This window comes from Amblyomma maculatum, chromosome 1 (genome assembly GCF_055883805.1).
Source record: "Amblyomma maculatum isolate TAMU_Amacu chromosome 1, ASM5588380v1, whole genome shotgun sequence".
In the NCBI taxonomy this organism is placed as follows: Eukaryota; Metazoa; Arthropoda; class Arachnida; order Ixodida; family Ixodidae; genus Amblyomma; species Amblyomma maculatum.
Window position 1 is genome coordinate 426366561 of NC_139344.1, and position 24172 is coordinate 426390732.

Genomic DNA, 24172 nt, shown 5'->3' on the forward strand with positions numbered 1-24172 from the left:
ACTTTTATGTATGCGAGAAGACAGGCCACCGTTTATAGTTGTCGCGTTTGGCACTAACATACATGTGTGAGCTCAGCAAGATGGAGATCTTGGAAACTCTCTGCAGAGTGCGGATGTAGTGGACGATGGCCCTGCGAGCTGTGGTCGAGATGCCCGCGTACGGCTCGTCCAGCAGAATTATCCTCGGCAGGCCCATCATGGCGATACACAGGGACAGCTTGCGCCGATTTCCAGTACTGGAAAACAACGACCAAATATGCAGCTTCTTCCAGCCTTATTTGTAGCGCAGTGTGCGGGTGTGGTAGCCACAGTGCGATAATGTACAGGATCGTCAACTCCTAGTGATAACAGGCGAGCAGGTGGTTGGTATTTTCAAAGCCTCATTGCGTCCAATGGGGCCGCATGTCGAAACAGATCGTTCGGGGGGCGGCGCTTCACATGGCCTGTCATTTTACTTCAGTACATTGCAGACAAGTGCAATGGCGCATTAAGAGAGCTGCCTCCTGTTCGCGTGTTCGCACTAAGACTGGACGAACCTGTGCTATAAGAAGTGGTGCAGCATGCAGGAAGCGTGTAGGAAGACGTTGTTGTTTTGGTTCACAGGAAGGGAAAGGCGCAGTATCGGTCACACTTGCTTTGTGGACACCGGTCCCACACCGTAACGGAAAGGAGGAAGGTGGGAGTGAAAGTGGAAAGAGAAAGAGGAGCTGTAGTGGAGGGCTATGGAGTAATTGCGACCACGTGAAATGTACAATAGCGTTACGATGCCGTAGCGTAAATGTTTTTGTAATTTATGTTCCTCTTTTCCTCTGTTACTTCGGTGAGTGCTGTTTTCTTCAATGTGCAAAACTATATTTCTGATCCTCGAATACATCAGCACTCAGTATTCCTCGTTTCATTATCTAGATTTTATATACTACGCAGGCAGCTGACTTCTCACCGATGACTGGTCGCGAACGCATCTAAATAACTGCGGCAATTTGTTGAGCTACTGTCGATAAATCTGGATAACACAATATGTGCAGCGACAGCATGCCTTTACCGTTGCCATAAACTATTCGGAATTGTTCTGCAGACTTTTGCGTCTTGTAACACGGAAACGGTCAGTGCCGCGATGAGATAACTTTCCGTGGTGGTCTGTACGAAAGTTCGATGGGTAATGCTTGTACTACAATACGTGATAAGGTGAACAGGCGAGCCGGAAATGGCGATATGAGTTGCAGTTGACAAACTGGTCCTACGCCGTGGTGGACTTGTAGTTGGGACACTCGACTACTGAGCCGAGGGAGCCCAGTTCGAACGTGACCGTGATTGTGACGTTTCAATAAGGCCGAAGCGCTAGGCACCCATTTAGTGTGCTATACTTGCCTGTGTTAAACGTCCCCAGGCTGTCACAATTATCCGAATTCATTCAGTACGTCCCTGTTAGACTGAGTGGCTTTGGGACGCTCAGCCATATAAAACATACGAAACCACATTTATCATAATCTGTTTGATGACTAAAGTTAACAGTGCATTTCGGCAGAATAAATGAGCAAGTTTCAGTGAAACAAAAACAGGCGAAGAATGGTGGCAAAAATAAAGGATACGTAAATAGGTACTATAACAATGACTAGAGCCAGAAATGGCATTACATTGCGACTAAGCATAGCAAGGCATTATGAGTACTACCACGCAAGTCTCAGCAAGGTCAAAATGGCCGAGCAAAATAACGATGACGAAGCAGGATTAACAAAAAAAAAAGAGACGACTACGAAGACTGGTCAAAATTACTTATGACATCCTAACGCGACTCACGTTGCGGAAATTTAGAACATCTGGTTGATATCGCAAAGACCACGGGCGTCTTTTTTCGCCAGCATAGAGAAACGGCTGCCACTACTGAGACCGAACCCGTGTCGTTTGGACTAGTAGTCGAGTGACCTAATCATTGGGCAGTGCGTCCGGACCGAGCCAAACTCAACATGTCTAATAACCGCTAGGCACATTGTAGAAAATATTGCCTGGATTTTATGACGCGTGTGTAAGGCAACGCTGAATTTTTAATGCGAAAGGCTTTCTGCCATCAGTTCAGTTCAGTCGTTCAGTCGTGTCCGACTCTTCGTGACCCTATTGACCATGTCACGCCACGCTTTCCGGTCTCTCACTATCTTCCTAACATCACATAGCTTCATCTGCAGTGCCTCGAGGATGCCATCTAACCATCGCGTTCGCTGCCTACCCCTTCTCCGGCCACCCTCAACCTTTCCCAACATCAAATCTTTCTCCAGCGACTCCTCTCTTCTCATCAGATGACCAAAGTAGCTGAGCTTTAACTTTAGAATTTGACCCTCCAATGAGCAGTCAGGGTTTATGGTCGACAATATTGACTGATTTGATCTTCTGGCAGTCCAAGGAACTCTCAAGAGTCTTCGCCAGCACCACAATTCAAACGCGCCAATTCTTCGGCAGTCAGCCTTTTTCACAGTCCAACTCTCGCATCCATACATCACAACTGGAAAGACCATAGCACGAGTTATACGGATCTTGGTTGGCAGACTAATGTCTCTGCTCTTTACTAGGCGGTCAAGGCTAACCATTGCTCTCTTTCCCAGAAGCAGGCGTCTTCTAATTTCATGGCTGCAGTCTCCTTCCGAGGTAATCTTGGAGCCCAAGAAGAGAAAATCTGTCACAGCTTCCACTTCTTGTCCCTTGATGCTCCAGGACTTGATAGGGCAAGACGCCATGATCTTTGTCTTTTTAATGTTCAGTTTAAGCCCAAACTTCTCACTCTCTTCTTGTACGCGCATCAGAAGTCTCTTGAGTTCCGCTTCACTTTCTGCCATTAAAGTGGTATCATCCGCATATCTAGGGTTGTTGATACGTTTTCCAGCAATCTTCACTCCAGCTGAAGACTCGTCCAGACCAGCCTTCCTCATGATGCACTCTGCATATAGGTTAAATAGTCAGGGCGACAGTATGCAGCCTTGCCTCACTCCTTTCTCAATCGGAAACCAATCAGTAAGACCATGCCCAGTTCTGACTGTGGCCTCTTGCTCTTCATACAGGTTCCTGAGGAGATAGATGAGGTGAATTGGAACTGCCATCTCTTGGAGAGCTTGCCACAATCTGTTGTGATCTACGCAGTCAAACGCTTTCGCATAATCAATAAAGCAGAAGTAGATGGGATTCTGGAACTCTCTTGCTTTTTCCATGATCCAGCGAAGGTTGGCAACTTGGTCTCTAGTTCCTCTGCCCTTGCGAAACCCAGCTTGCACGTCCGGAAGCTCCCGATCCACATACTGCTGCAGCCTACCTTGGAGGATTTTCAACATCACCTTGCCAGCATGCGAAATAAGCGCGATCGTGCGGTAGTTGGAACAATCTTTGGCACTGCCTTTCTTTGGAATGGGGATGTAAACTGACCTCCTCCAATCCTGTGGCCACTGCAGGGTTGTCCAAATCTTCTGACATAATGTATGCAGAATGTTAACAGCGTCATGGTTGAGGTTTTGAAGCAACTCAGCTGGAATGCTATCAATTCCGCTAGCTTTGTTCTTAGCAAGGCTGGCTAAGGCCCATTCAACTTCACTCTTCAGGATGCCCGGCTCGAGGTCAGTGATCACAACCGTCTTATGTTGGGTTTGCACATTCGGGTCCTTCTTGTACAGTTCTTCTGTGTATTCCTGCCACCTCTTCTTTATCTCTGCGGCTTCAGTGAGGTCCTTGCCTCGTTTGTCCTTTATCACGCCCATCTTAGCACAGAAGCTTCCTTTGATATCTTTGACTGTCTTATATAGAGCTCTTGTGTTCCTTAATTGGCTGTTGTCCTCAACTGCTTGGCACTGTATGTTCAGGAAGGCATTCTTATCTCTCCTTGCTATTTTCTGAAAATCCGCATTGAGAACCTTGTATCTTTCTCTTTCCCCCATAACTTTTGCCATCCTCCTTTCCTCAGGTAATTGCAAAGCCTCATCAGATAACCAGTTTGCTTTCTTGCATTTCTTTTGCTTTGGAACTACCTTAGTAGCAACTTCTTGTATTATATCACGAACATCAGTCCACATCTCTTCGGGCTCTTTGTCTTCTAGATCTAATTCTTGAAATCGATTCCTCACTTCAACAGCATATTCTAATGGAACTTGATCCAGATTATACCTGAAAGGCCTTCTAGTTTTCTGCGTTTTCCTCAATCGAAGCTTAATCTTGGCAACAAGAAGCTGTTGATCGGTGCCACAATCTGCCCCAGGCCTTGTTTTTACTGCTTGTATAGCGCTTCTCCATCTCTGTCGGCAAATAATATAATCGATCTGATTCCTGTACAGACCGTCCGGCGAAGTCCATGTGTACAGGCGCCTCTTGTGCTGTTGAAAATGAGTATTCGCTATGGTCAGGTTGTTTTCTTGACAAAACTCTACTAGCCTCTGCCCAGCTTCATTTGGCTCACCAAGACCGAACTTGCCTGTAATTCCGGATATTTCTTCACTCCCTACCTTAGTATTCCAGTCTCCTATGAGAAAAACGACGTCTGATGATGGGGTGCGGTCTAAAAGGCATTGTAGGTCCGCATAAAATCTCTCAACGTCAGCTTCTTCAGCAGTAGTGGTCGGTGCATAGACTTGGATAACTGTTATGTTGAAAGGGTGACCTTGGATCCGAAGTGAAATCATTCGGTCGTTTTTGGGGTTGTACCCTAGCACTGCTTTGCCCATTCTTCTGTTTACTATGAGAGCGACCCCATTTCTTCTCTTGGATTCGTGCCCACAATAAAAGACATAATGGTCGCCGGGGTTAAATTCTCCCATTCCTGTCCACTTGAGCTCGCTGATACCCAAGATATCAATGTTCAATCTGTCCATTTCTCGCTTGACGATATCCAGTTTACCTTGCGTCATAGATCTTACATTCCATGTTGCTATGTGATACATCTCCTTGCAACATCGGACTTTCCGGTCGCTTCCCGACACATCCACAACTGAGCGTCCTTTTGGCTTTAGCCCAGCCGCTTCATTCGTCCTGGAGCGAAATGGATTTTGCCGATTTCCGAAATACGGCTCCAATCTGCCTAACAGAGTACTGCTGTTCCTTCAACCAACCCTACTTTGCCATGGTTATAGTATGACTTGTAATGAGTGACTTATACTCTAACGGAAGAGAACCGATTCAGGATTAAGGCGGGGGCTACGTTTGCAAGCCAAGTAAACGTTTCATTAAGGAAACACCGTCTGGGCAAGACGCAGACTATTTCTCTTGTCGAAACGTAGGCTTGGCTCGCAAACTGAGGATTTCACTTCAGCCCTGTTCGGTTCCCCTTCATACTGGGTAGCTATTGCCTTCCCATCGTTCTACCCTATACCTTCTGAGCTTCCTCGCCCACTGACATCCTCGGCACGAAAGCCTATGCGCCACGCTCTCTTTTCTTTTCCATACTGCGAGTGCACCCAGATGCTCCACTACAGCGCATTCCCGGCCGTGGTGTAGTATCTGATGGATCTAGGCAACGAAACTTGATAAGCGCGGAGCAAGAGGTGGGTATGTATACACCCTCCCACATTTTTAACCCGAACGCACGAGCGTCGACTGCCGAGTAGATAAGCGCCTTACGACGGAACACGCGGCGAAATGAGCGAGAATACGCGCAAGTGCGCAATGAGCACTCCGGTGCAGCTGTCCTCCACCAGGCTGTTACGGGAACCGGATCCAATCCCACCTGCTTTTTTTGTGCGTTATCGCATTTCCTTCTGTTTTCTGCATGCCGTTGGGAAAGATTAGAAACGGCCACGTGGTACCGCCTGCTTTCTTTTTTATTTCTGTTATGACATTGGCAATGCGTCTGCGCTTTTCTTTGCAAGTTAAAAGTTCCTGTTCAGCACGACTTCGAGTGGTAGATACTTCATTTGCCGCAGGAAAGTGCTACGTGACCTATAGCAAAAAGAAACAAAATGCTGATACGCATTTAGTATAATCAGCGGGCGTATATTGCATTCCATCCAGCTCTATCGCTACCACCTGACCGCTTATCTACAACTTGGTGGAAGCGTTCACAAAAGAAAAAGGATGATGACGATAACGGTGCTTAAAAAAAATCACAGGTGAGGTCCCGTTCCCAGAACAGCCTGGCAGAGGACAGCTGCACCGGAGTGCTCATTGCGCGCAAGCGCGTATTCTAGCTTATTTCGCCGCTGTTCTCCGTCATACAGCGCTTATCGACTCTGCGGTCGACGCTCGCGCATTTAGGTTAATAAAGTGGGAGGGCGTACATTCGATTTTCCAGTCGCAGGACTACTTGCTGGCAGGTCTTTGCTTCCGCTCTGACAGGCAGCAACCTGATGGTCACATGACCTTGCAAGCTTCATCTTCCGCTCACAAGCGCTCTTAGGAGCCGGCGCCAGCCATGACTCAATTATTTCGCAGTGATGCCGCGCACACGTTTATCTTTTAGCGTGCGTGTAATACTGAAGATAGATAACTGAGGCAGGAATCAATCGGTAGTTTCCGCGAACGGAGCGTGACATGCCGGAATGGGAAGTGTTTTACAGACTTCTGTTTGGCAAGGTTTTCTTGCCGTTGCTGCTCACGAAGTTGTACCAAGAGCCCAGCTCACTTCGCTCGAAAGCAGACGAAAGCGTTTGCAAAAGCATTTACAACGTTAGCTGCTCGAGCACAAAGCAGTTCGCTTGCGACGCTTTCAGACCTGCACGCTGAAACGATCACGAGACAGGTGAACTGGGCAGCACGACAAAATAATCCGTGCTCGCGGCTCTGGACGCTTCCGTCTGTAGATATATTCAAGACAAGAAAGCGAAGTATGCAAGCTTCAAAAGTCTTACAGCTGCTTAGAGAGTTATATCCTTGTCCAGCGCACAATATCGTATGCAGAAACAAGGAACTCAGAATGCGTTACCTCAAAATGGCCGGTGGCCCGGCAGCTTCACTGGTTAGTGGGCGGAGCTTCTGGGCTGCCCGAGGAAACTCAAATACCGTACAGCTGTCAGCAACTAGGCCCAGAGAGCCCGGGACTGATAATTAAATGCACACAGTGCCTCGCGGGAATTTGTTTAGGAATACCGCAGCACTAGGACATGATGCCGGCGGGCACCGTTGAGCGACGGCCCGTCCCAGCCCGTAGTGACATTTCCCGACCAAGTCATGCCTGCGTCGTTCATCTTTGCCCTGCAGCGGAGGCGCACCTGTGGCGAGCCTCGAGATTGAGCCTGTCGAGGTACCCGGCGTGAGTGGCTGGTTCCCCCGCCGCCTTTCTTTGTGTCACGTTACGTTATGTATTGTAAACGTAAACCTTACTTTCTCGGCAATCGGACCTGCCCTGTAAGCGCCACTTTCGCTACAGTGCCTTTTTAGCACTTTCTAGTACTTTTTATTGTCAAGAAACAAGCCGGAGTTTTATCCTCAATGTTCGTGGCGTTTTATCCGCTGGGTGTACTATAGCTCACGAATCCAATTCAAGAGGGCGTTGCCTTCAACCTCCAATGTGTGCCATAATTATTGTGTTGTCACCAAATACTGCTTTACAAAGGTAATATGGTAAATGCAGAGTAGACAATGATAAAATTGATTCAAATTCTCGCATTGTCCACAATGCATTGTCAAGAGCGATTTTCCATCGGCTTTTTGTTGATAAGCCAATGTACTTTCCTCAGGACACCACTTCTGCAGGGTTAGCACTGTTTTGTTTTGTTCCCCAGCAATTGTGCTCTACTGAAAAACAAAAGCAAAATTAAATCTGGCGCGATTTGCCCTAACGGCTAATCCAGCTAGCACGATTGAGTGATAAGTGAAACAAAGAATGTAACAGAAAGTTCTTAACGAGACTTCTTTCTTTCTTGGGTCGTCATTAATAAGCAGCCTGCATAAAAAATTGTATCTTCTTCTCATAACTTTAGCCAGAAAGCGAAATTTCGTTCAGAGAAGTTGAAAACAGAATTTCTTAACCTAAAGAGAACGGCTTATGATTCATTCGAAAACAGAAAAGCTGGAAGTGGCTGAAAAGAAGGAATCGAACTGAACATTATTTGCCCTGCATATTTGCGCATATGTCAGCCAGCAGCAACAAAAGAGCCGATGTTGTAGTAGTTGTGGATTTCTGTGTAACACCCCTTATCCCATCCTAATACTCTCTTGCAGATTCGCTGAGCGAACTGTCGCTGGTGAATGCAGCGCATCCTTGATTTTATATGCTTCCAAGGTTAAAAGATCTGTCTCCTTCCACGGCCAGTCATCCCGACATAGCTGATGAGGGGCTACAACTTTTACAACTATTTTATACCTTTTGAGTACTGGTTATGCTACGTGCCAGCAGCAATGTGCGATTCTGCCTTGAACCATTGTTAATGCAATCGCTATTTAAGGCCAAGATAAGCATCCACGCATGGCAGAGGGCAATAGTGAATACTATTTATGTTTTACCTTTGGCGGTAATAGTGGTGCTTAAAAGTGCACTTCTCTTTCTGCCCTTATTTGCCGATATACGGGCACACAGGGGCGACAGCTATTTTTGCATATATTCTGTTCCTTCTTTCTGGTTTCAGAGTACGCGTTCTGTTTTATGGATCCAGTTCACAAAAGCTTCACTGATCAATTTTGCTGTTTAGTAGAGAATATAACAAGGCTTGTCTCATGTATATGTGATTTATCAGTAAATTGCACCTAAATTAAATTACGATTAAAATTACAAACCCCCTCTTCACTCTTAATATAAACTCTGCTGAAATTGCTGCTCTGAGGGAAACAAAATAAAGCTGCAGTTAACAAAGTTGCATGAAATGTTTGCTATGCAATCCAAGCTGGCAGTGAATTTTAAATTCTTATATGCCGGACTAGAGCGAATCTTTGTTCTTATTTTTTTTTTCCGGGAACAATAATAACAATAAAACAGGATGTCTGGTGACCAAGTGTGCTGCACAAAACTGGCACACTGCTCAGGGGCCCTGTAGAAAGCGAGGTGGTTCTGAATAACGATTGCAGATGACATGGTCGCAGAGCACCGAGCATTTCTATATTGAAATCGCACTAGCAAATTCGTTCATTAAACGATATTGACTATACCACCAAATTTTGATTGATTACTAGGTTTATATGCGTAATGACACAAAAAGTGTTGGTTTAGTGTTCGTGTACTTATTTCAACAATTCTACGAAAGAGGCCGCGACTGATACGAATACTACAGCGATGAGGGCAAGCGCTGTCCTGTAATACATAAATGATGTTTAAAGTCAAAGAGAAAACAGGATCTATTCGGTTAATGTGGGGATGATGCAAAAACGTTTGCTTTATGTTCAATGAAAAATGGTAGCACACGTTCACAGCGAACGTTACAGACAATACATCTATCAATCGCTAAACAGAACTCACTCGCTTAACATACTTGGAAAGCAAGTACACTTTATGTGCACTGAGAGCCCCTGTTCGTGCTGGTCTTTTAACGAGTTCTTTCAGGCAAGCATCTTACTTTGTCTCCGTCGCAGTTGAAACGAAAGGAGCTAGGAACACGACAAGTTTAGGAAATCAGGTCCAGTATAAATAAATACCAATAATCGCTAGTCACCCTGAAGAGTGACTAGTTTTGAGGTATATTTCCTATAATCGACATATGGAGCGATATTTCACTCATTCCACTCCCTGTAGTTATCCTGTATTACCGCGACGCACCTGTACGTGCCCACCCGATAGTCGGAGATCTCCCTGAGGCGGAAGATGTAGAGCAGCGCGTTGAGGTAATGATGCGTCAGAGGCAGTCCCCTGAGGCGCCCAAAGAGCACCAGCGTCTCCATCCCCGTCAGCATGTCCAGGAGTCCCTCCCGCTGCGGACAGTAGCCCATGTAGCGACGGCACTGCGCCAGGTTAGAAAGAAGTCAGAGTGCTCTCTCTTTTTGTACACAGAACGCTAGAAGTGCGACTACCGTTAGACGACAATGACCACCATAGAATATACATTTACAAGTTTACCTAATGGGAGTGAACTCGTATTTCACATATGCAAGCAACTTTCGTTACTTTACCTAGCTGCACCGGTAATCTAATACTTTTAGCCAGTCATCGCCATGCATTTTCCACGCCGAGGTGGCGCAGTTGTTAGGGCGCTCGAATACTGTGCCCAAGGATGCGGGAGCGAATTCCGGCCTCGACGGCGGCCTTTAAATGGCGCCGACAAGCAAGGCGTCCGTGTACTGCGCGATGTCGGTGCACGTCAAAGAACCCCAGGTGGTCGAAATTTCCGAAGCTTTCCACAACAGGGTCTCTCATAGCCTGAGTCGCTTTGGGATGTTAAACCCCACAATCCAAACCAATAATTTCCACCAGTATAAGCAAAGCTACGGACAGAACAGGACAGAAACCTTTCCCTACAGCGGCCGTTTTTCGGAGCCGAAATGTAAATGGTCTGTATCTTGTGCAATTTCGGTGCACGTTGAAGAAACCCAGGTGGTTGAACTTTCTAGCGTCCTTCACTACGGCGTCTCTCATAGACGTTGAAGCACATAAATAAACCAAACCAATTCAACTTATGACGCGAAAGCCACCTTATTCCCGTATGCTTAAAAGTTTTCTCTGCCTCCTAATTTTTTGTTGCCTCGTACCGTGCTGGCAGTCTATTGAACTCTAATTCATCACACCTAGTTATCTTGCCTTCGAAGTTCCTACACCGATTGATACCCATTTCTTATTCGTTTTGACAAGAATGTCAACACCTGCGCTTTCGCTCATTGACTCCACTCTCTCAAGTGAAAGAATGCCACGCCTAGCCTTTTTCCTTCCCATGTGCTGTTGCGTAGAGCGAAATTTGATCCCGGTTCTCTAGCCTACTTCTTGCTTCTAATAATGATCCTTCTTCAGGTATCCAAACACAAAATGCTGTCCGGTTCAAAAATTCGGCATATGCAGCCGCTCTATTCGTTCGGCGTGATCAAAGTTTCAGAAAATAAATACTAATGCGTATAATTGATCGCAGCAATGTCACAAGCCTGCTGTTGGCTATGATATAGGCAGGTATTTGAAGACCACATTATGTATCACACTTTCAGTGCCTAAGAGCTACAGAGAGAGCTGAGACCTTACGCAGAGCCGGAGTTGCCTGCGATAGTTTTGTGTGCTCTTTAAAGCAGAAAAACATTAAATAACGGCTTACCTACTGTCGAGACCACAAAGTACAATACATAACACAGCGGCTTTACCCGTATCATAAATTTCCATTCAGATGTCTGCCTGCTTTTCATATTCCGACAAAACCGCGACAACACCATTGTGCGGCATGGAGTGGGTCGCTGATGTGCCCGCTCGCTCAGCCAACCTGTGCTGTGTGGTGGACGATGGAGAATCCGGCGATGTATGCGTCCCCCCAGTGAGGCAGCATCTGTCCCGTCAGCAGGCTGAACGTGGTAGTCTTGCCCGCACCGTTGACACCCAGAAGGCCAAAGCACTCACCCGTACGCACCGTGAAGCTGAGTCCCTGCGTACGAAGACGCCCAAGAAGAAACGAACCTTTGAATCACTCGCGCGGCCATTAATGCGAAGCTTCATCTAGATGCCGCAACACTAGAACGGCAAGAACCATCAATAGGAGCAGGTCAGCGCTTATGTGCGATTTAATTGTGAAAAGGAAGCGCATCAGCCATATTTCTACTTGACTCTTGGGGCTTTTCGTTTTTCTAATTTTGTTTTGTCTGCTTTCATTCAAGAGAATAGAGAAATTCCTGCCTGGCGTTTAGTGACTGAAGAGGGAATCACGTCTCCCTTTCCCCGATGGGAAAAACGAATGTTCGCGCATTTTTTATGCAACAAGAAATTTCTTCTGTGCATTATCTCTAGAAGTCATAGATAAGTTTAGTTTGATAGAATTAGTGTCTGTTGTAAGCCATAGCTTAATAAACGCTGCAGTAATTACTCTCTGATATGGTGAGAGGCCATACATTCGTTAATTTAAAGCTGTTTATTTTATTGTGAACAGCTTCCAATCTGGAACATGGTGTCATCACTAAGAGAACTAACTAAGTAAGTCAAGTTACCAAAAGGACACGAAGTTTTAATGTGTCATTATTTGATTGTAAGTGTTCCGAAATAATATGAAATGAATATGCGTACAAGCATTCACCAAGAATAACAAACATGCATGTAAGTATTCCCAAGAATATCATATAAAGTATGCATGCCTTCTATACTTGAAAGCTGTAGATTGTGACTCGAAGGCCACTTATCGCTGTAATCATGAGCACATTAAAGATTGTATTGTCATAGCAGATTCTTAGAGGACCGCAGTTCTAAAATTCAGCACTTTTTTCTGAAAATGTACGGCACAGTTTTCAATATTACAGCGGTAGCGTTACTGTCTCCGTAATCCGGGATATTCGGCGTCGGCGATTGCTGTGAGACCTAAAAATAATCAGCATGCCTTCGACAGGTGATATGACCGGTCACAGATTGATAGGATGCATTGGTGACGTCAAAATATATTTTGATATGGCCCAGTTTACAGGCGCTGCTAATTAGATTTCCCCTCTGCAAATGGAGAGTACGACCGGAATCGGAACCCTCGACAGCACATTGACCCTGAGTCCGGCGCGTTACTCGTAGGCCACGCATGCTCGGTCATTAGCTTCGAAATCTGATGGTCTTTCACCTGTGGTAGCTTACGACTGTGCGCGAAGAATTATGTGTCAGGTAAAAATTGCTGATGGTTTAACTTGACTAAACCTAGTGTGTAAGCGAAAGCTTGTAGCATGCCATCGTGGTGCAGCCGCAGATGACGCCGACAGCCACAGCACACCTGCCAAGCACGCGCAGATATGATTTCGTGGCTGCTGAACTGAATGCAAGCGGTGCGCTCTCCCGTTCCCGCTTGGCTGAGCGGATCCCGTCAAATATGTTTCTGGAGACGCGACAAGGACTTGTATCTGTAATTCATCTTCACAAGCTCTTTATATAGAGAAGGAACTTTTCAAAGAAGGTTCGGAAGACACAAAAAAAAGAAGACGGTGATGATGATGATGATGATGGTGGTGGTGGTGGTGGTGGTGGTGGTGGTGGTGGTGGTGGTGGTGGTGGTGGTGGTGAGTCAGAAGACAAGACGAAGGAGACAAAAGAAGCAGCTGGAAGCAAGAAGATTCGAAAGATGGCAAGAAGACAGAGGAAGGAAAGAAGATTAGGCGCATGCGCAGTTGTGGCCTGCGCCTGGCACGGTGACCTCTGCTTCACATGGCATAGTGAATCTCTTCAAAAGGCATAATTTAAGCGGTTAGCGACTACGCTTAAAGGACGCATTCTTGGATGCATTGGTGGTATGAACGAAGATCCACATGCAAATCCAAAGGAGGGAACCTTTGCCGCTGTCGCCTCAAAACCTGAAAGGCGGAGCTTGTGCCCCCCTCCCCTCACCTTTTGCTGGCAATGGTCGTTGCACTTTTGAGAGTTAGATATTTCAAATGAGACTCATCGCTGGGAGCATCCCAGCCCTCGCCTCCTCTATTCAGCGGGTAAGTCTCCCTCTTCTGAACAAGGTACAGTCTATATCACGTAGCCCCGTTCTCTATCATTTTAGTAAGAAAACAGTTCATCTCCTCCGTTTGCAGTGTATTGGTGAACACTTGGGGTATTTGTTTTCGGTTTCGTTCTGTCATTGACCAAGCTAAGGCTTTGATTAACCTAGATTGTTATTGCGCAAATATTCAATCTCTTTATAATATTTCAATGCATACCTGCAGTCTTGTAAGCAGGGTGTCGAAAGGAATTTTTTCGGGTTCGGTTCGGATTCGGGTTCACGCCTTTCGGGTTCGGGCTCGGTTTCGGCTCCAGAAACACATTCAGTTCCGATTCTAATTGGTTAGACCCTTCTGGAATCGGTTCAAAAGGGTTCAGAAAAAAAACTTTGCGGTAAAAGGGACAGTATCAGGAACCTGTGTTTCGTAAGCAGTCTCGTCCACACGGATGGCATTGGAATGAAGTCTCTAGGTTTTTCTTTTGCTTCTTTTTACATCCTGTATTAATTCTTCAAGCTAGCCTCTTCCCGCCCTCTCAACCGATTTTCTTTCTGTCAGTTTATCAAGCTGCTGTCCACCGATTGCACAATTACTGTTATTCCCTCCACTGTTTTTTTTTTCCTTAGGGCCTAGGCGCAGGTTCCTGCGCCCCACTTGACCTCATCCCTCTCCCTGCTTTTCAAGGTTTTTGTCCCGCCCTCCTTCGTTACCCGTAGACCAGGTTACTGTTCAGTTACGTTTTCTCTCAGTACTGCACTTATAGCTTTCAGTGCCACCTTTTTAATTGTCTTAGATATTCGCATCAGTAATGATGGATAAAGCGGTGAAACACAATCTTTTTTTCGACATCACAGTTGTGCGTGCCGAAACGACAGCACACTAAATACAGCTTGTGAATTAATGACATACCCTAACAGTAATTCCCCTCACTTCATTTGTTCACCGCGTATTCCCATTACAATATCCGAGCTTCACTCCTGGCTTAGTTTAATTTGCCAAGGGAAATAAAACAAGCAGACATCGCTAGGTACAAAAAGGAAGAGAAGACAAAGGGTTTCTTATAGAATCATCTTTGTACTAAGTTCTGATACAACTCAAAAACGGACCGGTAAATTCTTGTCCAACGCGGCCTTCCCACTATCAGCGTCAGTTTATCATTCTGAAGTCTCGCTCAGCAGACGCAATTTGGAGTTGGATCGCATACGGCTGCTGTGCACGCGACATGTGACTGATCGCAACGTCGTCGAAGGAAATAAAAAAAATAATTATCTTCGTGGCATTTTTAACAGATTCTTCATTTCGTTTTTCAGTTTTCCATGGTTATATATTGATTTGTCTAAATATGTAACTCAGATTGCTAATTATGTGCTATATTTTACTGCATAGAAAGCTAAGCTCCCGAATGGGGCAGAGTTGTCCATGAGCGGCGCCATGGATGGATGAATGGATGGAATATAGGAGCGTCCCCTTTGAAACGGGGTGGTAGCAGTAGCTATCATGCTCATTTTTCTCCCTATATTTTAATTATTGCTTTAGATTGGTTAACTATACCCTCATTCTATTTATTAAAATTTTGTTTCTACATTACCAACATTATGTCACTTCTCTGCTTTTAAGCCACCAATCTTCCAGTCGTTTTTTCCACAGCAGTCTTTCACTGCACACTACAGAGCGCCACCCGTGTTCGAGATGAAACAATAGCCCGGCATGAGAGATTCGCGCTATGCATGCTGCAATATATTTTTCTTTGTTCTTGTCATATTTTTACAAGGGACAATTTTCAATACAGTTATGATGTTTGCGGTGTGCAGTGGGGCTTTGGAAGTAAGCGAAAAGAGCGGTTTACATGCACTGATAAAAACAAATATAACGAAATAAGTTGTGCGCAAAAGTGGGCCGGAACTATACCGCGAACTAATGCGGAAAGCTTCCGATTTGTTCAGTTCCAAGATGGCGGAATAAATTGCATTTGGTTCGGTTCCGGTTCCGGGCGAAAATTCGCTTTTGGTTCCGGTTTTCTGTTGGGTTCCGGTTCCGGTTCAATGCCGTGATTGCGAGTGCTGAATTGAGTACCGACAGTCGCATTCATAAAGGCACGCTCTATATGCCATTAGTGCGCGCACAGAAAAGCTCGCACCCCCCCCCCCCTTTTCCCCCATTCGAGCCCGTTCGCTACTGTAACTCGTAAAGGAAACGCGCTGTAGAGCTGATGAAAGGAAAAATAAATCTTTCCGTATACACTTGTATGCTCGATAGTGTAACGTGGCTGTTGCTTGAAGCCTTGGACATCGTTGTAGTGTGCTACTAACCTCCGAGTTGAGAGTGACTGGCGAATATTCTGAGTTAGGTTACATGCAGCATGAAAGTAGACGATTGAACAGCTACTTTTGGTAGTGATCTAAACGCCACACTTGGAAGTTGCGGATTCGGAGTACACTTTCAGCATGCGGTTTCTTTAAGCCTATTTTTATTCACATTGCTCTTCACTCCTTTGATGAGCCTATTTCCTCAGGAACGCCACAAACTGGAGAGCATTTTTCCGGTTCCCTTGCTTTGGTTTTGCGACGATTGTTTGGCTTCAATGTAATTATGTGCATTTTACTGTTATTGGTGATTATTTTCATTTATTGCTATTGTCCAGTCCAGGGGCACCTCAGAGGGGAGCGGTTCAAAAGAATAGAACAGATGTTAAACGAACAAAATTAAAAAATATAAGCCTCTTGGTTCCTGGTTATAAATTTATAGCTACGTTATTAAGAATACAGTTGTAAGTGCAAGGCAAAAATAGCAGTGCTAATTGACACAACAATGTATACAATCGTTAAGAGCCCGAGCGTACAATGTTAGCCGAGTTGGTACGGATGCACTTATTAAGAATAAGTGCAAGACAAAAATAGCAGTGCTAATTGGCACAACAATGTATACAATCGTTAAGAGCCCGAGTGTACAATGTTAGCCGAGTTGGTACGGGGCCTGCTGACATGCGGGGAAAGAATGACTGCGAACAGCTTTGGCTTTGTATGACGCTATGCCGACTTTATGTGCATGATCAAGCGGTGATGAGATGAAATGCAGAGTAGAAATGTCATAGAATGAGGCAATTGTAAATGTGCACTTGATGCATAGCGCGAAGAAGCAATTAGAGCTAATAAGAAATGCATCGATCGCTCACTGTCGCGCCTTCGTGCGAAGACTTGCCTGGAGCACGGAATTGCTCTCAACGTAGCCGTAGGACTTGTACAAGCGGCGCACAATCACGAAGGCAGGCTGAAGACTCTTGCCCGGGAGATGACCATTGACTAACCTCTCCACCAGCTGGTCTTCCACCATCACGTCGCTGTCCATTCGCATCTCAGCCTGCGGGGTAGACAAGGAGATTTAAAAGCTTTCTTGGATCTCCCCTCTCGGTGAAAACAGAAAATATCAATATTTAAAAACGGCGATGTCTAAACTAAGGCGAACTATCACCTATTCGAGGAATAAAAGCTATTGTTGCGGTAAGCATCTGCATTAATATGTGCACAACGCTTCCTTGAGAAAAAAAATATATTGCTTAGCATGGCTCGCAAAGGGAAAATTTACATCGGATATGGCGCTTACATCCTTTCTCTAATTGTTAGAGTCCAGGGTTTTGTTTCTCGGCCATGTAACGCGATTCCTTCAGCATTTTTCCAAGGTTGGAAAGGGCTGAACAAAACCTCCTCCTTGCATTCAGGAAGCCTGGAACACTGTACATGCATTGAGAGCCGCACGGTGAGGCTCGCAATGAATGCACAGTGTTTGAGGTTTTCTAACGACGAGCTTTGGTTCTATCTGGGCTTTACACTTCTGATAATAGGCGTATGTGCTATTGCTCAAAACCCTTCGCGATACGAAGCGAAATTTGTGGCCCTACTTTCTTCTTTAAAATTCCAAGAGCACTGCAGAATCTTCAGTGAAGAAATGCGAAAGCCTGAGCGTCGCTTCTCTACGCGGCCCATCGCGCGCCCCTTGTCGAACCCAACCAGCGTTCCGTTGAACGCATTAAAGTTCACCGGGTTTACAGGAAAGGAAAGGGCGCAGTGTCTGTCACTCGCGGAGTCCCTATACTATCTCATCTTCACGGTAGACAAGGAGAATTAAATACGCGTTTCATGATCCCGGGAGCGGAACAGTTTGTTAACCCTTTCGGCCCTGGTGTCCTATATAAAGGACACGAAGAAAAACGGCTATAAGTCGTGATTCGAATGATCTGGAAACGGAAACAAGAACTCCGCCTGCTCCGAAGGGAGCTGCATCAACACTGACATCAGCCTTCCTGTCTTCCTCCTCTTCGTAGCGCCGAGAGTGAACAAACAAAATGGCGGAAAGTGAAAATGGCGGCTCCAGCGGTAAGCATACATTTTGCCATTTTTACTAAATACCTACGAAAGCATGCGAGATTGGTATTTTATATGTTTTTTCTGAGACACTCAGCGCCTAAACAGTTGTACAAAGGATTCTCAATTGTTAATATATTTGTCGTAGCACTCTGCGATGTGCGTGTCCTAAATAAAGGACACCAGGGCTCAGTGGTTATAAACCATCGGATGTGTTGCATGAGAAGGCAAAACATTTTTTTTTCTAATGACAACATTCTCTTGTATTCTTTTTCTATTGCAGAAGCCAGAATTGCGACCGGGGTTTTATTCAACTGCAAAGCGGCTTCGATTCAGGCATGTGCGCCTCGAGGATCCAGACGTCATGTTTGCCGCTCTGAGGGATGGTGACGTGTCGGAGGTAGAAGATGGAGACGATGACGTGGATGACGCTCTTGATGACGTGTGTGACGGTGCTAGTGATGCACAAGAGGAGCAGTCAGCTTCCTCCAGCGATGATGAAGGTGAGAAAGCAACACAGGAGGAAAGATGGAGCAGGAGAGCTTTCAAAAAGCCAGCAGCCAAGTATCAACCTGAAGTGTCTGCTGATTATAAAGAGAATGATTCTGATGATCCCCCGGCCCCGTATGAGTATTTTTCCAAGTATGTGCCAAAGAGCATATTTGCTGACCTTGCGGACAAAACAAACAGGTATTCTGTTTCCCAAGAGAGAAAATCTGTTGAGACTGATGAAGAAGAAATCAGAAAGCTGATCTCATTGCATCTGGTGATGGGCATCTTTCGTTACCCACGCCTTCGCTTGTACTGGAAGCCATCACTCAAAACTGAGCTTTTCTCAATTGTGAATATGTCACGAAACCGGTTTGAGAAGCTGAGGAACTGCTTGCACATTGTTGATGTGAATGAAAACCACATCAGTAGTGATCGCCTCTGGAAAGTCAGGTCACTTTTAGACGCATTTTGTGAAAGATGCCTAAAGCTACCTTTGGAAGAATATCCATGCATCGATGAACAAATAATCCCGTTCAAAGGACAGTTGGATATAAAACAGTACATAAAAGGGAAGCCGAATCCATGGGGAGTGAAAGTTTTCATGTTATGCGGTGCCTCGGGGATTATCTACGACTTCTTCGTCTATCAAGGTTCGACTACGGAACTTATCCCAGCCGACAAGAAGGACTTCGGTGTGACCGGAGCTTTTGTCCTCCATCTTGCGAGGCGCATATCAGATGGTGCTGGGCATAAACTTTTATCTGACAATTATTTTACTTCCTTGGCTGTTCTGCGGGTGCTTCGTGAGAAGACAATATAAGCTGCAGGGACAATCCGATCAAACCGGACAGAGAAATGCCCTCTGAAGCCAGAAGGCCAAATGAAAAAGGAGGGACGAGGGTCCTCTGACGCCATGGTGAGCAGCGATGGAAAAGTCATCGTCACGAGATGGATGGACAATAGGGCGGCCAACTTAGCCTCATATTTCCTCGGCATTGAAGATGAGGATGAAGTTTCTCAATGGAGTAAAGCAGACGGGAAATATGTAAATGTGAAGCGCCCCGCAGTTGTCCGGGAATACAACCGAAGAATGGGAGGAGTCGACAAGATTGACTTCTTGATAATCTTGTACCGTACATCCATTCGCAGCCGAAAATGGACGCTACGAGTCATCATGCATTTCATGAACCTGGCTGTAACTAACTCGTGGCTTGAATACAGGCGCGATGTTGAAATTCAAGGGCTAAGCAAAGAGAAGATGAATTTGCTTGAATTTACTCTAAGTATCGTGGAATGCCTAGCAAAAGCTGATGCTACTAACATGCCACAAAAACGTGGAAGACCATCGTTCTCTCCCCTGCAGCCTCTCAAAAGGCAAGAGTTCACAGCCCAGAGGCCTGTGTATGACGTGAGATATGACGAAATCGGGCACTGGTCAGTAGTGACGGAAGACCAACAGCGATGCAAGATCGAAGGCTGCAAAGGGAAACCAAAAATGAAATGCGGAAAGTGCAACGTCCACCTATGTATATCAAGTGCAAAGAACTGTTTCAAAGCTTTTCACACGCACTAATCAATATTCAACATTAGCTGCAACCTCTGGGACAGCAGAATGTTTGTTTTCTACTTTCCAAATTTCGTTGAAGCTTGAAAATAAAGAGTAACACCAAACCTTCCGTTTTTCATTCTTGCAACCATCAAGCCCTGGTGTCCTAAATATAGGACATGACGCCATATTTTATAAAAATGAGATCCTAGAATTTTTTCTTTTTTGGGTGTGTTACTTGAGTAGTAGTTTGCAGAGCGCATTAACTTACGAATCATGAATACCTTCTTCAGCAAACGGAAGCACCGGAAATGGACACGGAAAAGTCCTAACGGAGAGACTAAAAATGAAATCGACTTCATAATGTGTGCAACCCCCGCCATTATGCAAGATGTAGAGGTAATCGGTAAAGCGCGATGCAGTGACCACAGGATGATGATGTCCCGAATTAGCCTAAATCTGAAGAAGAAACGCAACAGATTAGTAAGAAAGAAACCCATCAACGAAATAGCGGTCAGGGGGGGGGGGGGGGGGGCAGAAGAGTTCAGGACCTTGCGTCAGAATAAGTATTCAGCTCTAACTGAGGATGGCGACATTACCCTAGAAGCAAGGAACAATAATTTCAACGATATCATTACTGAGTGCGTGGTAGAAGTAGCCGGTAGGATAGTTAGAGAGGATACCGGTAAGCTGTTTAAGGAGACGAAAGATTTGATTAAGAAACGCCAGACTATGAAGGCTTCCAATCCAACAGACCAGATCCAATTGGCCGAGATATCAAAGCTAATCATTAAGCGCAAGGTGGCCGATATAAGGAAGTATAACATGGAAAAAATTTAGCATGCTGTAAAGAACGGGGGAAGCCTTAAAGCGGTAAAGAAGAAATTGGGCATAGGCAAAAACCAGATGTATGCGATAAGGGACAAGGCGGGCAACGTAGTCACTAATATGGACAAGATAGTCAAAGTAGCCGAGAAGTTCTATACAGATCTCTACAGTAGCCAAAGTAGTCAGAGCCGTAATGAGATTAGTGGTAGGGAAAAACAGTTAGACATTCCACCAGTGACAAAGGACGAGGTTAAGAAAGCACTAGAAACTACGAAAAGGGGGAAATCAGCTGGAGGGGATCAGATAACGACTAATTTGCTGAAGGACGGGGGGATACCGTGCTAGAAAAACTGGCCACCCTATATACGGAGTGCCTAGTGTTATCGACAGTACCGGAACCATGGAATAACGCAAACATTATCCTCATTCATAAGAAAGGGGACTCTAAGGACCTTAAAAATTAGACCAATCAGCTTAATAGAATCAGGACAACCTTAGACTGCAATCAAGCAAAGCATCAAGCAGGGTTTCGGAAACAGTACTCTACTGTCGATCATATCCATACCATCAACCAGGTGATAGAAAAATGTTCGGAATATAACCAGCCCTTATACATAGCATTCACTGATTACGAAAAAGCATTTGACTCAGTTGAAACCTCGGCGGCGATGCAGGCATTGAGAAATCAGGGGGTAAACGAGCCGTACGTGAAAGTGCTGGAAAATATATATAGTGGCTGCGCAGCAACCATAGTTCTGCATAAAAAAAAGTAACAAAATTCCCATAAAGAAAGGTGTTAGGCAAGGAGACACAATCTCCCCAGTACTATTCACAGCTTGTTTAGAGGAAGTATTCAGGGACTTGGAATGGAAGCAGTTAAGGATAAGGGTAGATAGAGAATACCTCAGTAATTTGCGATTTGCTGATGACATTCCCTTGCTAAGCAACTCGGGCGATGAACTGCAAATAATGATTGATGACCTAGACAGGAAAAGTAGAAAGATAGGCTTGAAAATCAATATGCAGAAGACTAAGGTAATGTTCAACAGCCTCGGGAAAGAACAGCACTTTACATTAGGTAGCGAAATACTGGAAGTAGTAGGCGAATATGTCTTCTTAGGACAGGTAGTAACCGCAGATCCGGACCCCAAAAAGGAAATAACAAGAAGAATAAGATTGGGATGGAGCGCATTTGGCAAGCACTCGCAGATTATGACTCTCAGCTTACCGGTATCGCTCAAGAAGCAAGTATACAACAGTTGCATCTTGCCTGTACTCACCTATGGGGCTGAAGCGTGGAGGCTAACCAAGAGAGTTCTACTTAGTGTGAGGACAACCCAGAGGACTATGGAATTAAAAATCGTAGGGGTAAGATTAAGAGCTAGAAAGCGTGCAGAGTGGGTCAGAGAAGTAACTCAAGTTACTGACATTCTAGTGGAAATTAGGAAGAAGTAATGGACATGGGCAGGACATGTAGTGCGATGAGAGGATAACCGATGGTCGCTGATGGTAACAAACTAGATTACAAGGGAAGGAAAGCGTAGCAGAGGGCGGCAGAAAGCTTGGTGGGCGGATGAGATTACGAAGTTCGCAGGGGTCAAGTAGATGCAGCTAGCACAGAACCGGGTTAAGTGGAGAAATATGGGAGAGTCCTTCGCGCTGCAGTGGGTATAATCAGGCTGCTGCTGCTGATGATGATGATTCTTTCTACCAGTCATGTACTAGCCTTCTCAATCAGCTCAATCACTAGACCAACTACTCCTGTGTGTTAACGGTCCCGACTTCCAACCAAAAAGATTACTTCCTTGTTTACAAGTGCCGAGGCGAGCGGAAACCAATAATAAAATAAAGCCGCCAGAAAGCGGGTGCATTCCCAATGCGGCAAAAAGATGGCATCAATACAATATACAGAAATAAAGATATCAACATTTACTGCGAGGAAAACGCGAAGTTTCATAGCGACGGCATGAGAAAAGACTGCGGCAGTCTTGTCAATTCTGAACAACGTGTGCACACAACTAGTTTTTTGCTGAAACGTCTGCACAAGGACTTGAAACGTTCTTGAGATTAGACTGTTCGGAGCATGACTTTGCGCAAAGCGTTCGCTGCCGAGTGACAACCGATTGGGACTGACGAGAACTAGTTAAAGACGACCATATGCATGGTTGGGTGCAAAGAGATGGCTTGCGCCTAATCGTTTGTGTTTCCGAGTCGATCTGTCGATTTCTAACCCTCTAAGCAGCACGTGTGAAGGCTATGTGCATGAAAGCGACATGTTAGTGGCGCATTGTTAATTAGCGTCGCGGGGCGAGTGTAAACGGGTTTGGGCAGGGTTTCGATGGACTGGTTCATGAACGACGCCGATGGTCACTACGTCGTGGTCTCGCCAAACTTGCGAGACAAAGCGGTCGTTTGTAAAACCACTGTCGCTTGAGTACATTAGTCGCCAAATCTCTAGAAGGTAAGTGCGTGACGTGCTTGCCTGCTTATTCCCTGCGAGGCCCTTTGCAACCGGGGACTGAGCGGTCTTTGCAGCGAAGACTTCATCCCGATACGCACAAGGGTCGAGAGAGCTCAAGACCTTGTCCACCCTGCGTACCCACCGCTCGATGCAAAGCAGCAACACGAACAGCAACGCCCCCTCGATGCAGAGCGTGATGAACTCGTAGTAGGCCGAGTAAGGATTCATGTCCAGCGGATGGATGACATATTGGCTTGGGTCCGCGGACTCGAGATCTGCGCGAGCAGGGCGTCGCCGTACGCTCATACATCCGTTTTGCAGGAGTGAACTCGTTTGTGACCGGTCTTCAGTGCGTAGCCTCGCACTCAATGTGTACGCGGAGGGAACGAAATGGCAAGGTTAGTTGTACACAGTGCAGAACGCGCTACAACATCTGGCGCTAATGTTTTAGTTTCCTGTGTAGTTAATATTGTTACGCCTCAAATATTTGCCTTTTTTATGCCAGCCAACATAAACAGAAGATACTTCCACAACAGCCAGGACAAGTAGCATGTCTGCCTCTTGTTTCTTGCTGAATGAAATATTTCGCACTAGCGCTAAAGCCTTCATTTTTATCCCGGATGTCTCGCGCCGTGTGCATTTGCGTATAGTGATTGCATATTGAAAATGCAAAATGATTCCGTAAATCAAGAGATTGATTCGGTAAATTCCTGTCTTTGATTATTACTGTTTAAGATTACTTAAGAATATGAGACATTTGGCATTCATGCGTAAAAATTAGGATATTCATTTTCGTGAAAGAACTAGCTAGCAAATTGCCTTCCTTTATTTATGTTTAGGTCAAATAATGTTTTTGGCCTCGGTGACAAACGACGCCACAAAGAGTTAAACAATGAATACCCTAATTTGCTCAGGAAAGTCAAGGTACAGAGTCTACCACACTTCTCCGGAGCGGTTGAGCTGTACTGTGTGTACTATTTAAAGTTAAATACTAAAGTAGGCAACAAATTCTGCTGATAATTA

The 24172-nt window shown here is 45.4% G+C and overlaps 1 protein-coding gene across 2 annotated transcripts in view; it reads right to left on the reverse strand.

Moving 5' to 3' along the window:
- Positions 1-24172, reverse strand: part of LOC146209300 (phospholipid-transporting ATPase ABCA3-like) — a 117729-nt gene that overhangs the window by 10605 nt on the left and 82952 nt on the right. Inside the window, exons 18-22 of one of the 2 annotated variants that reach the window (XM_084599227.1) lie at positions 23171-23424; positions 16663-16821; positions 11283-11441; positions 9647-9828; positions 63-236 (exon numbers count right to left, since the gene is read on the reverse strand). In XM_084599227.1, the coding sequence (XP_084455353.1) occupies positions 63-236; positions 9647-9828; positions 11283-11441; positions 16663-16821; positions 23171-23424 (928 nt within the window). Of the gene's footprint in view, positions 1-62; positions 237-9646; positions 9829-11282; positions 11442-16662; positions 16822-23162; positions 23425-24172 lie in introns of both variants that reach the window. The other variant, XM_084599235.1, reaches the window with a different exon arrangement.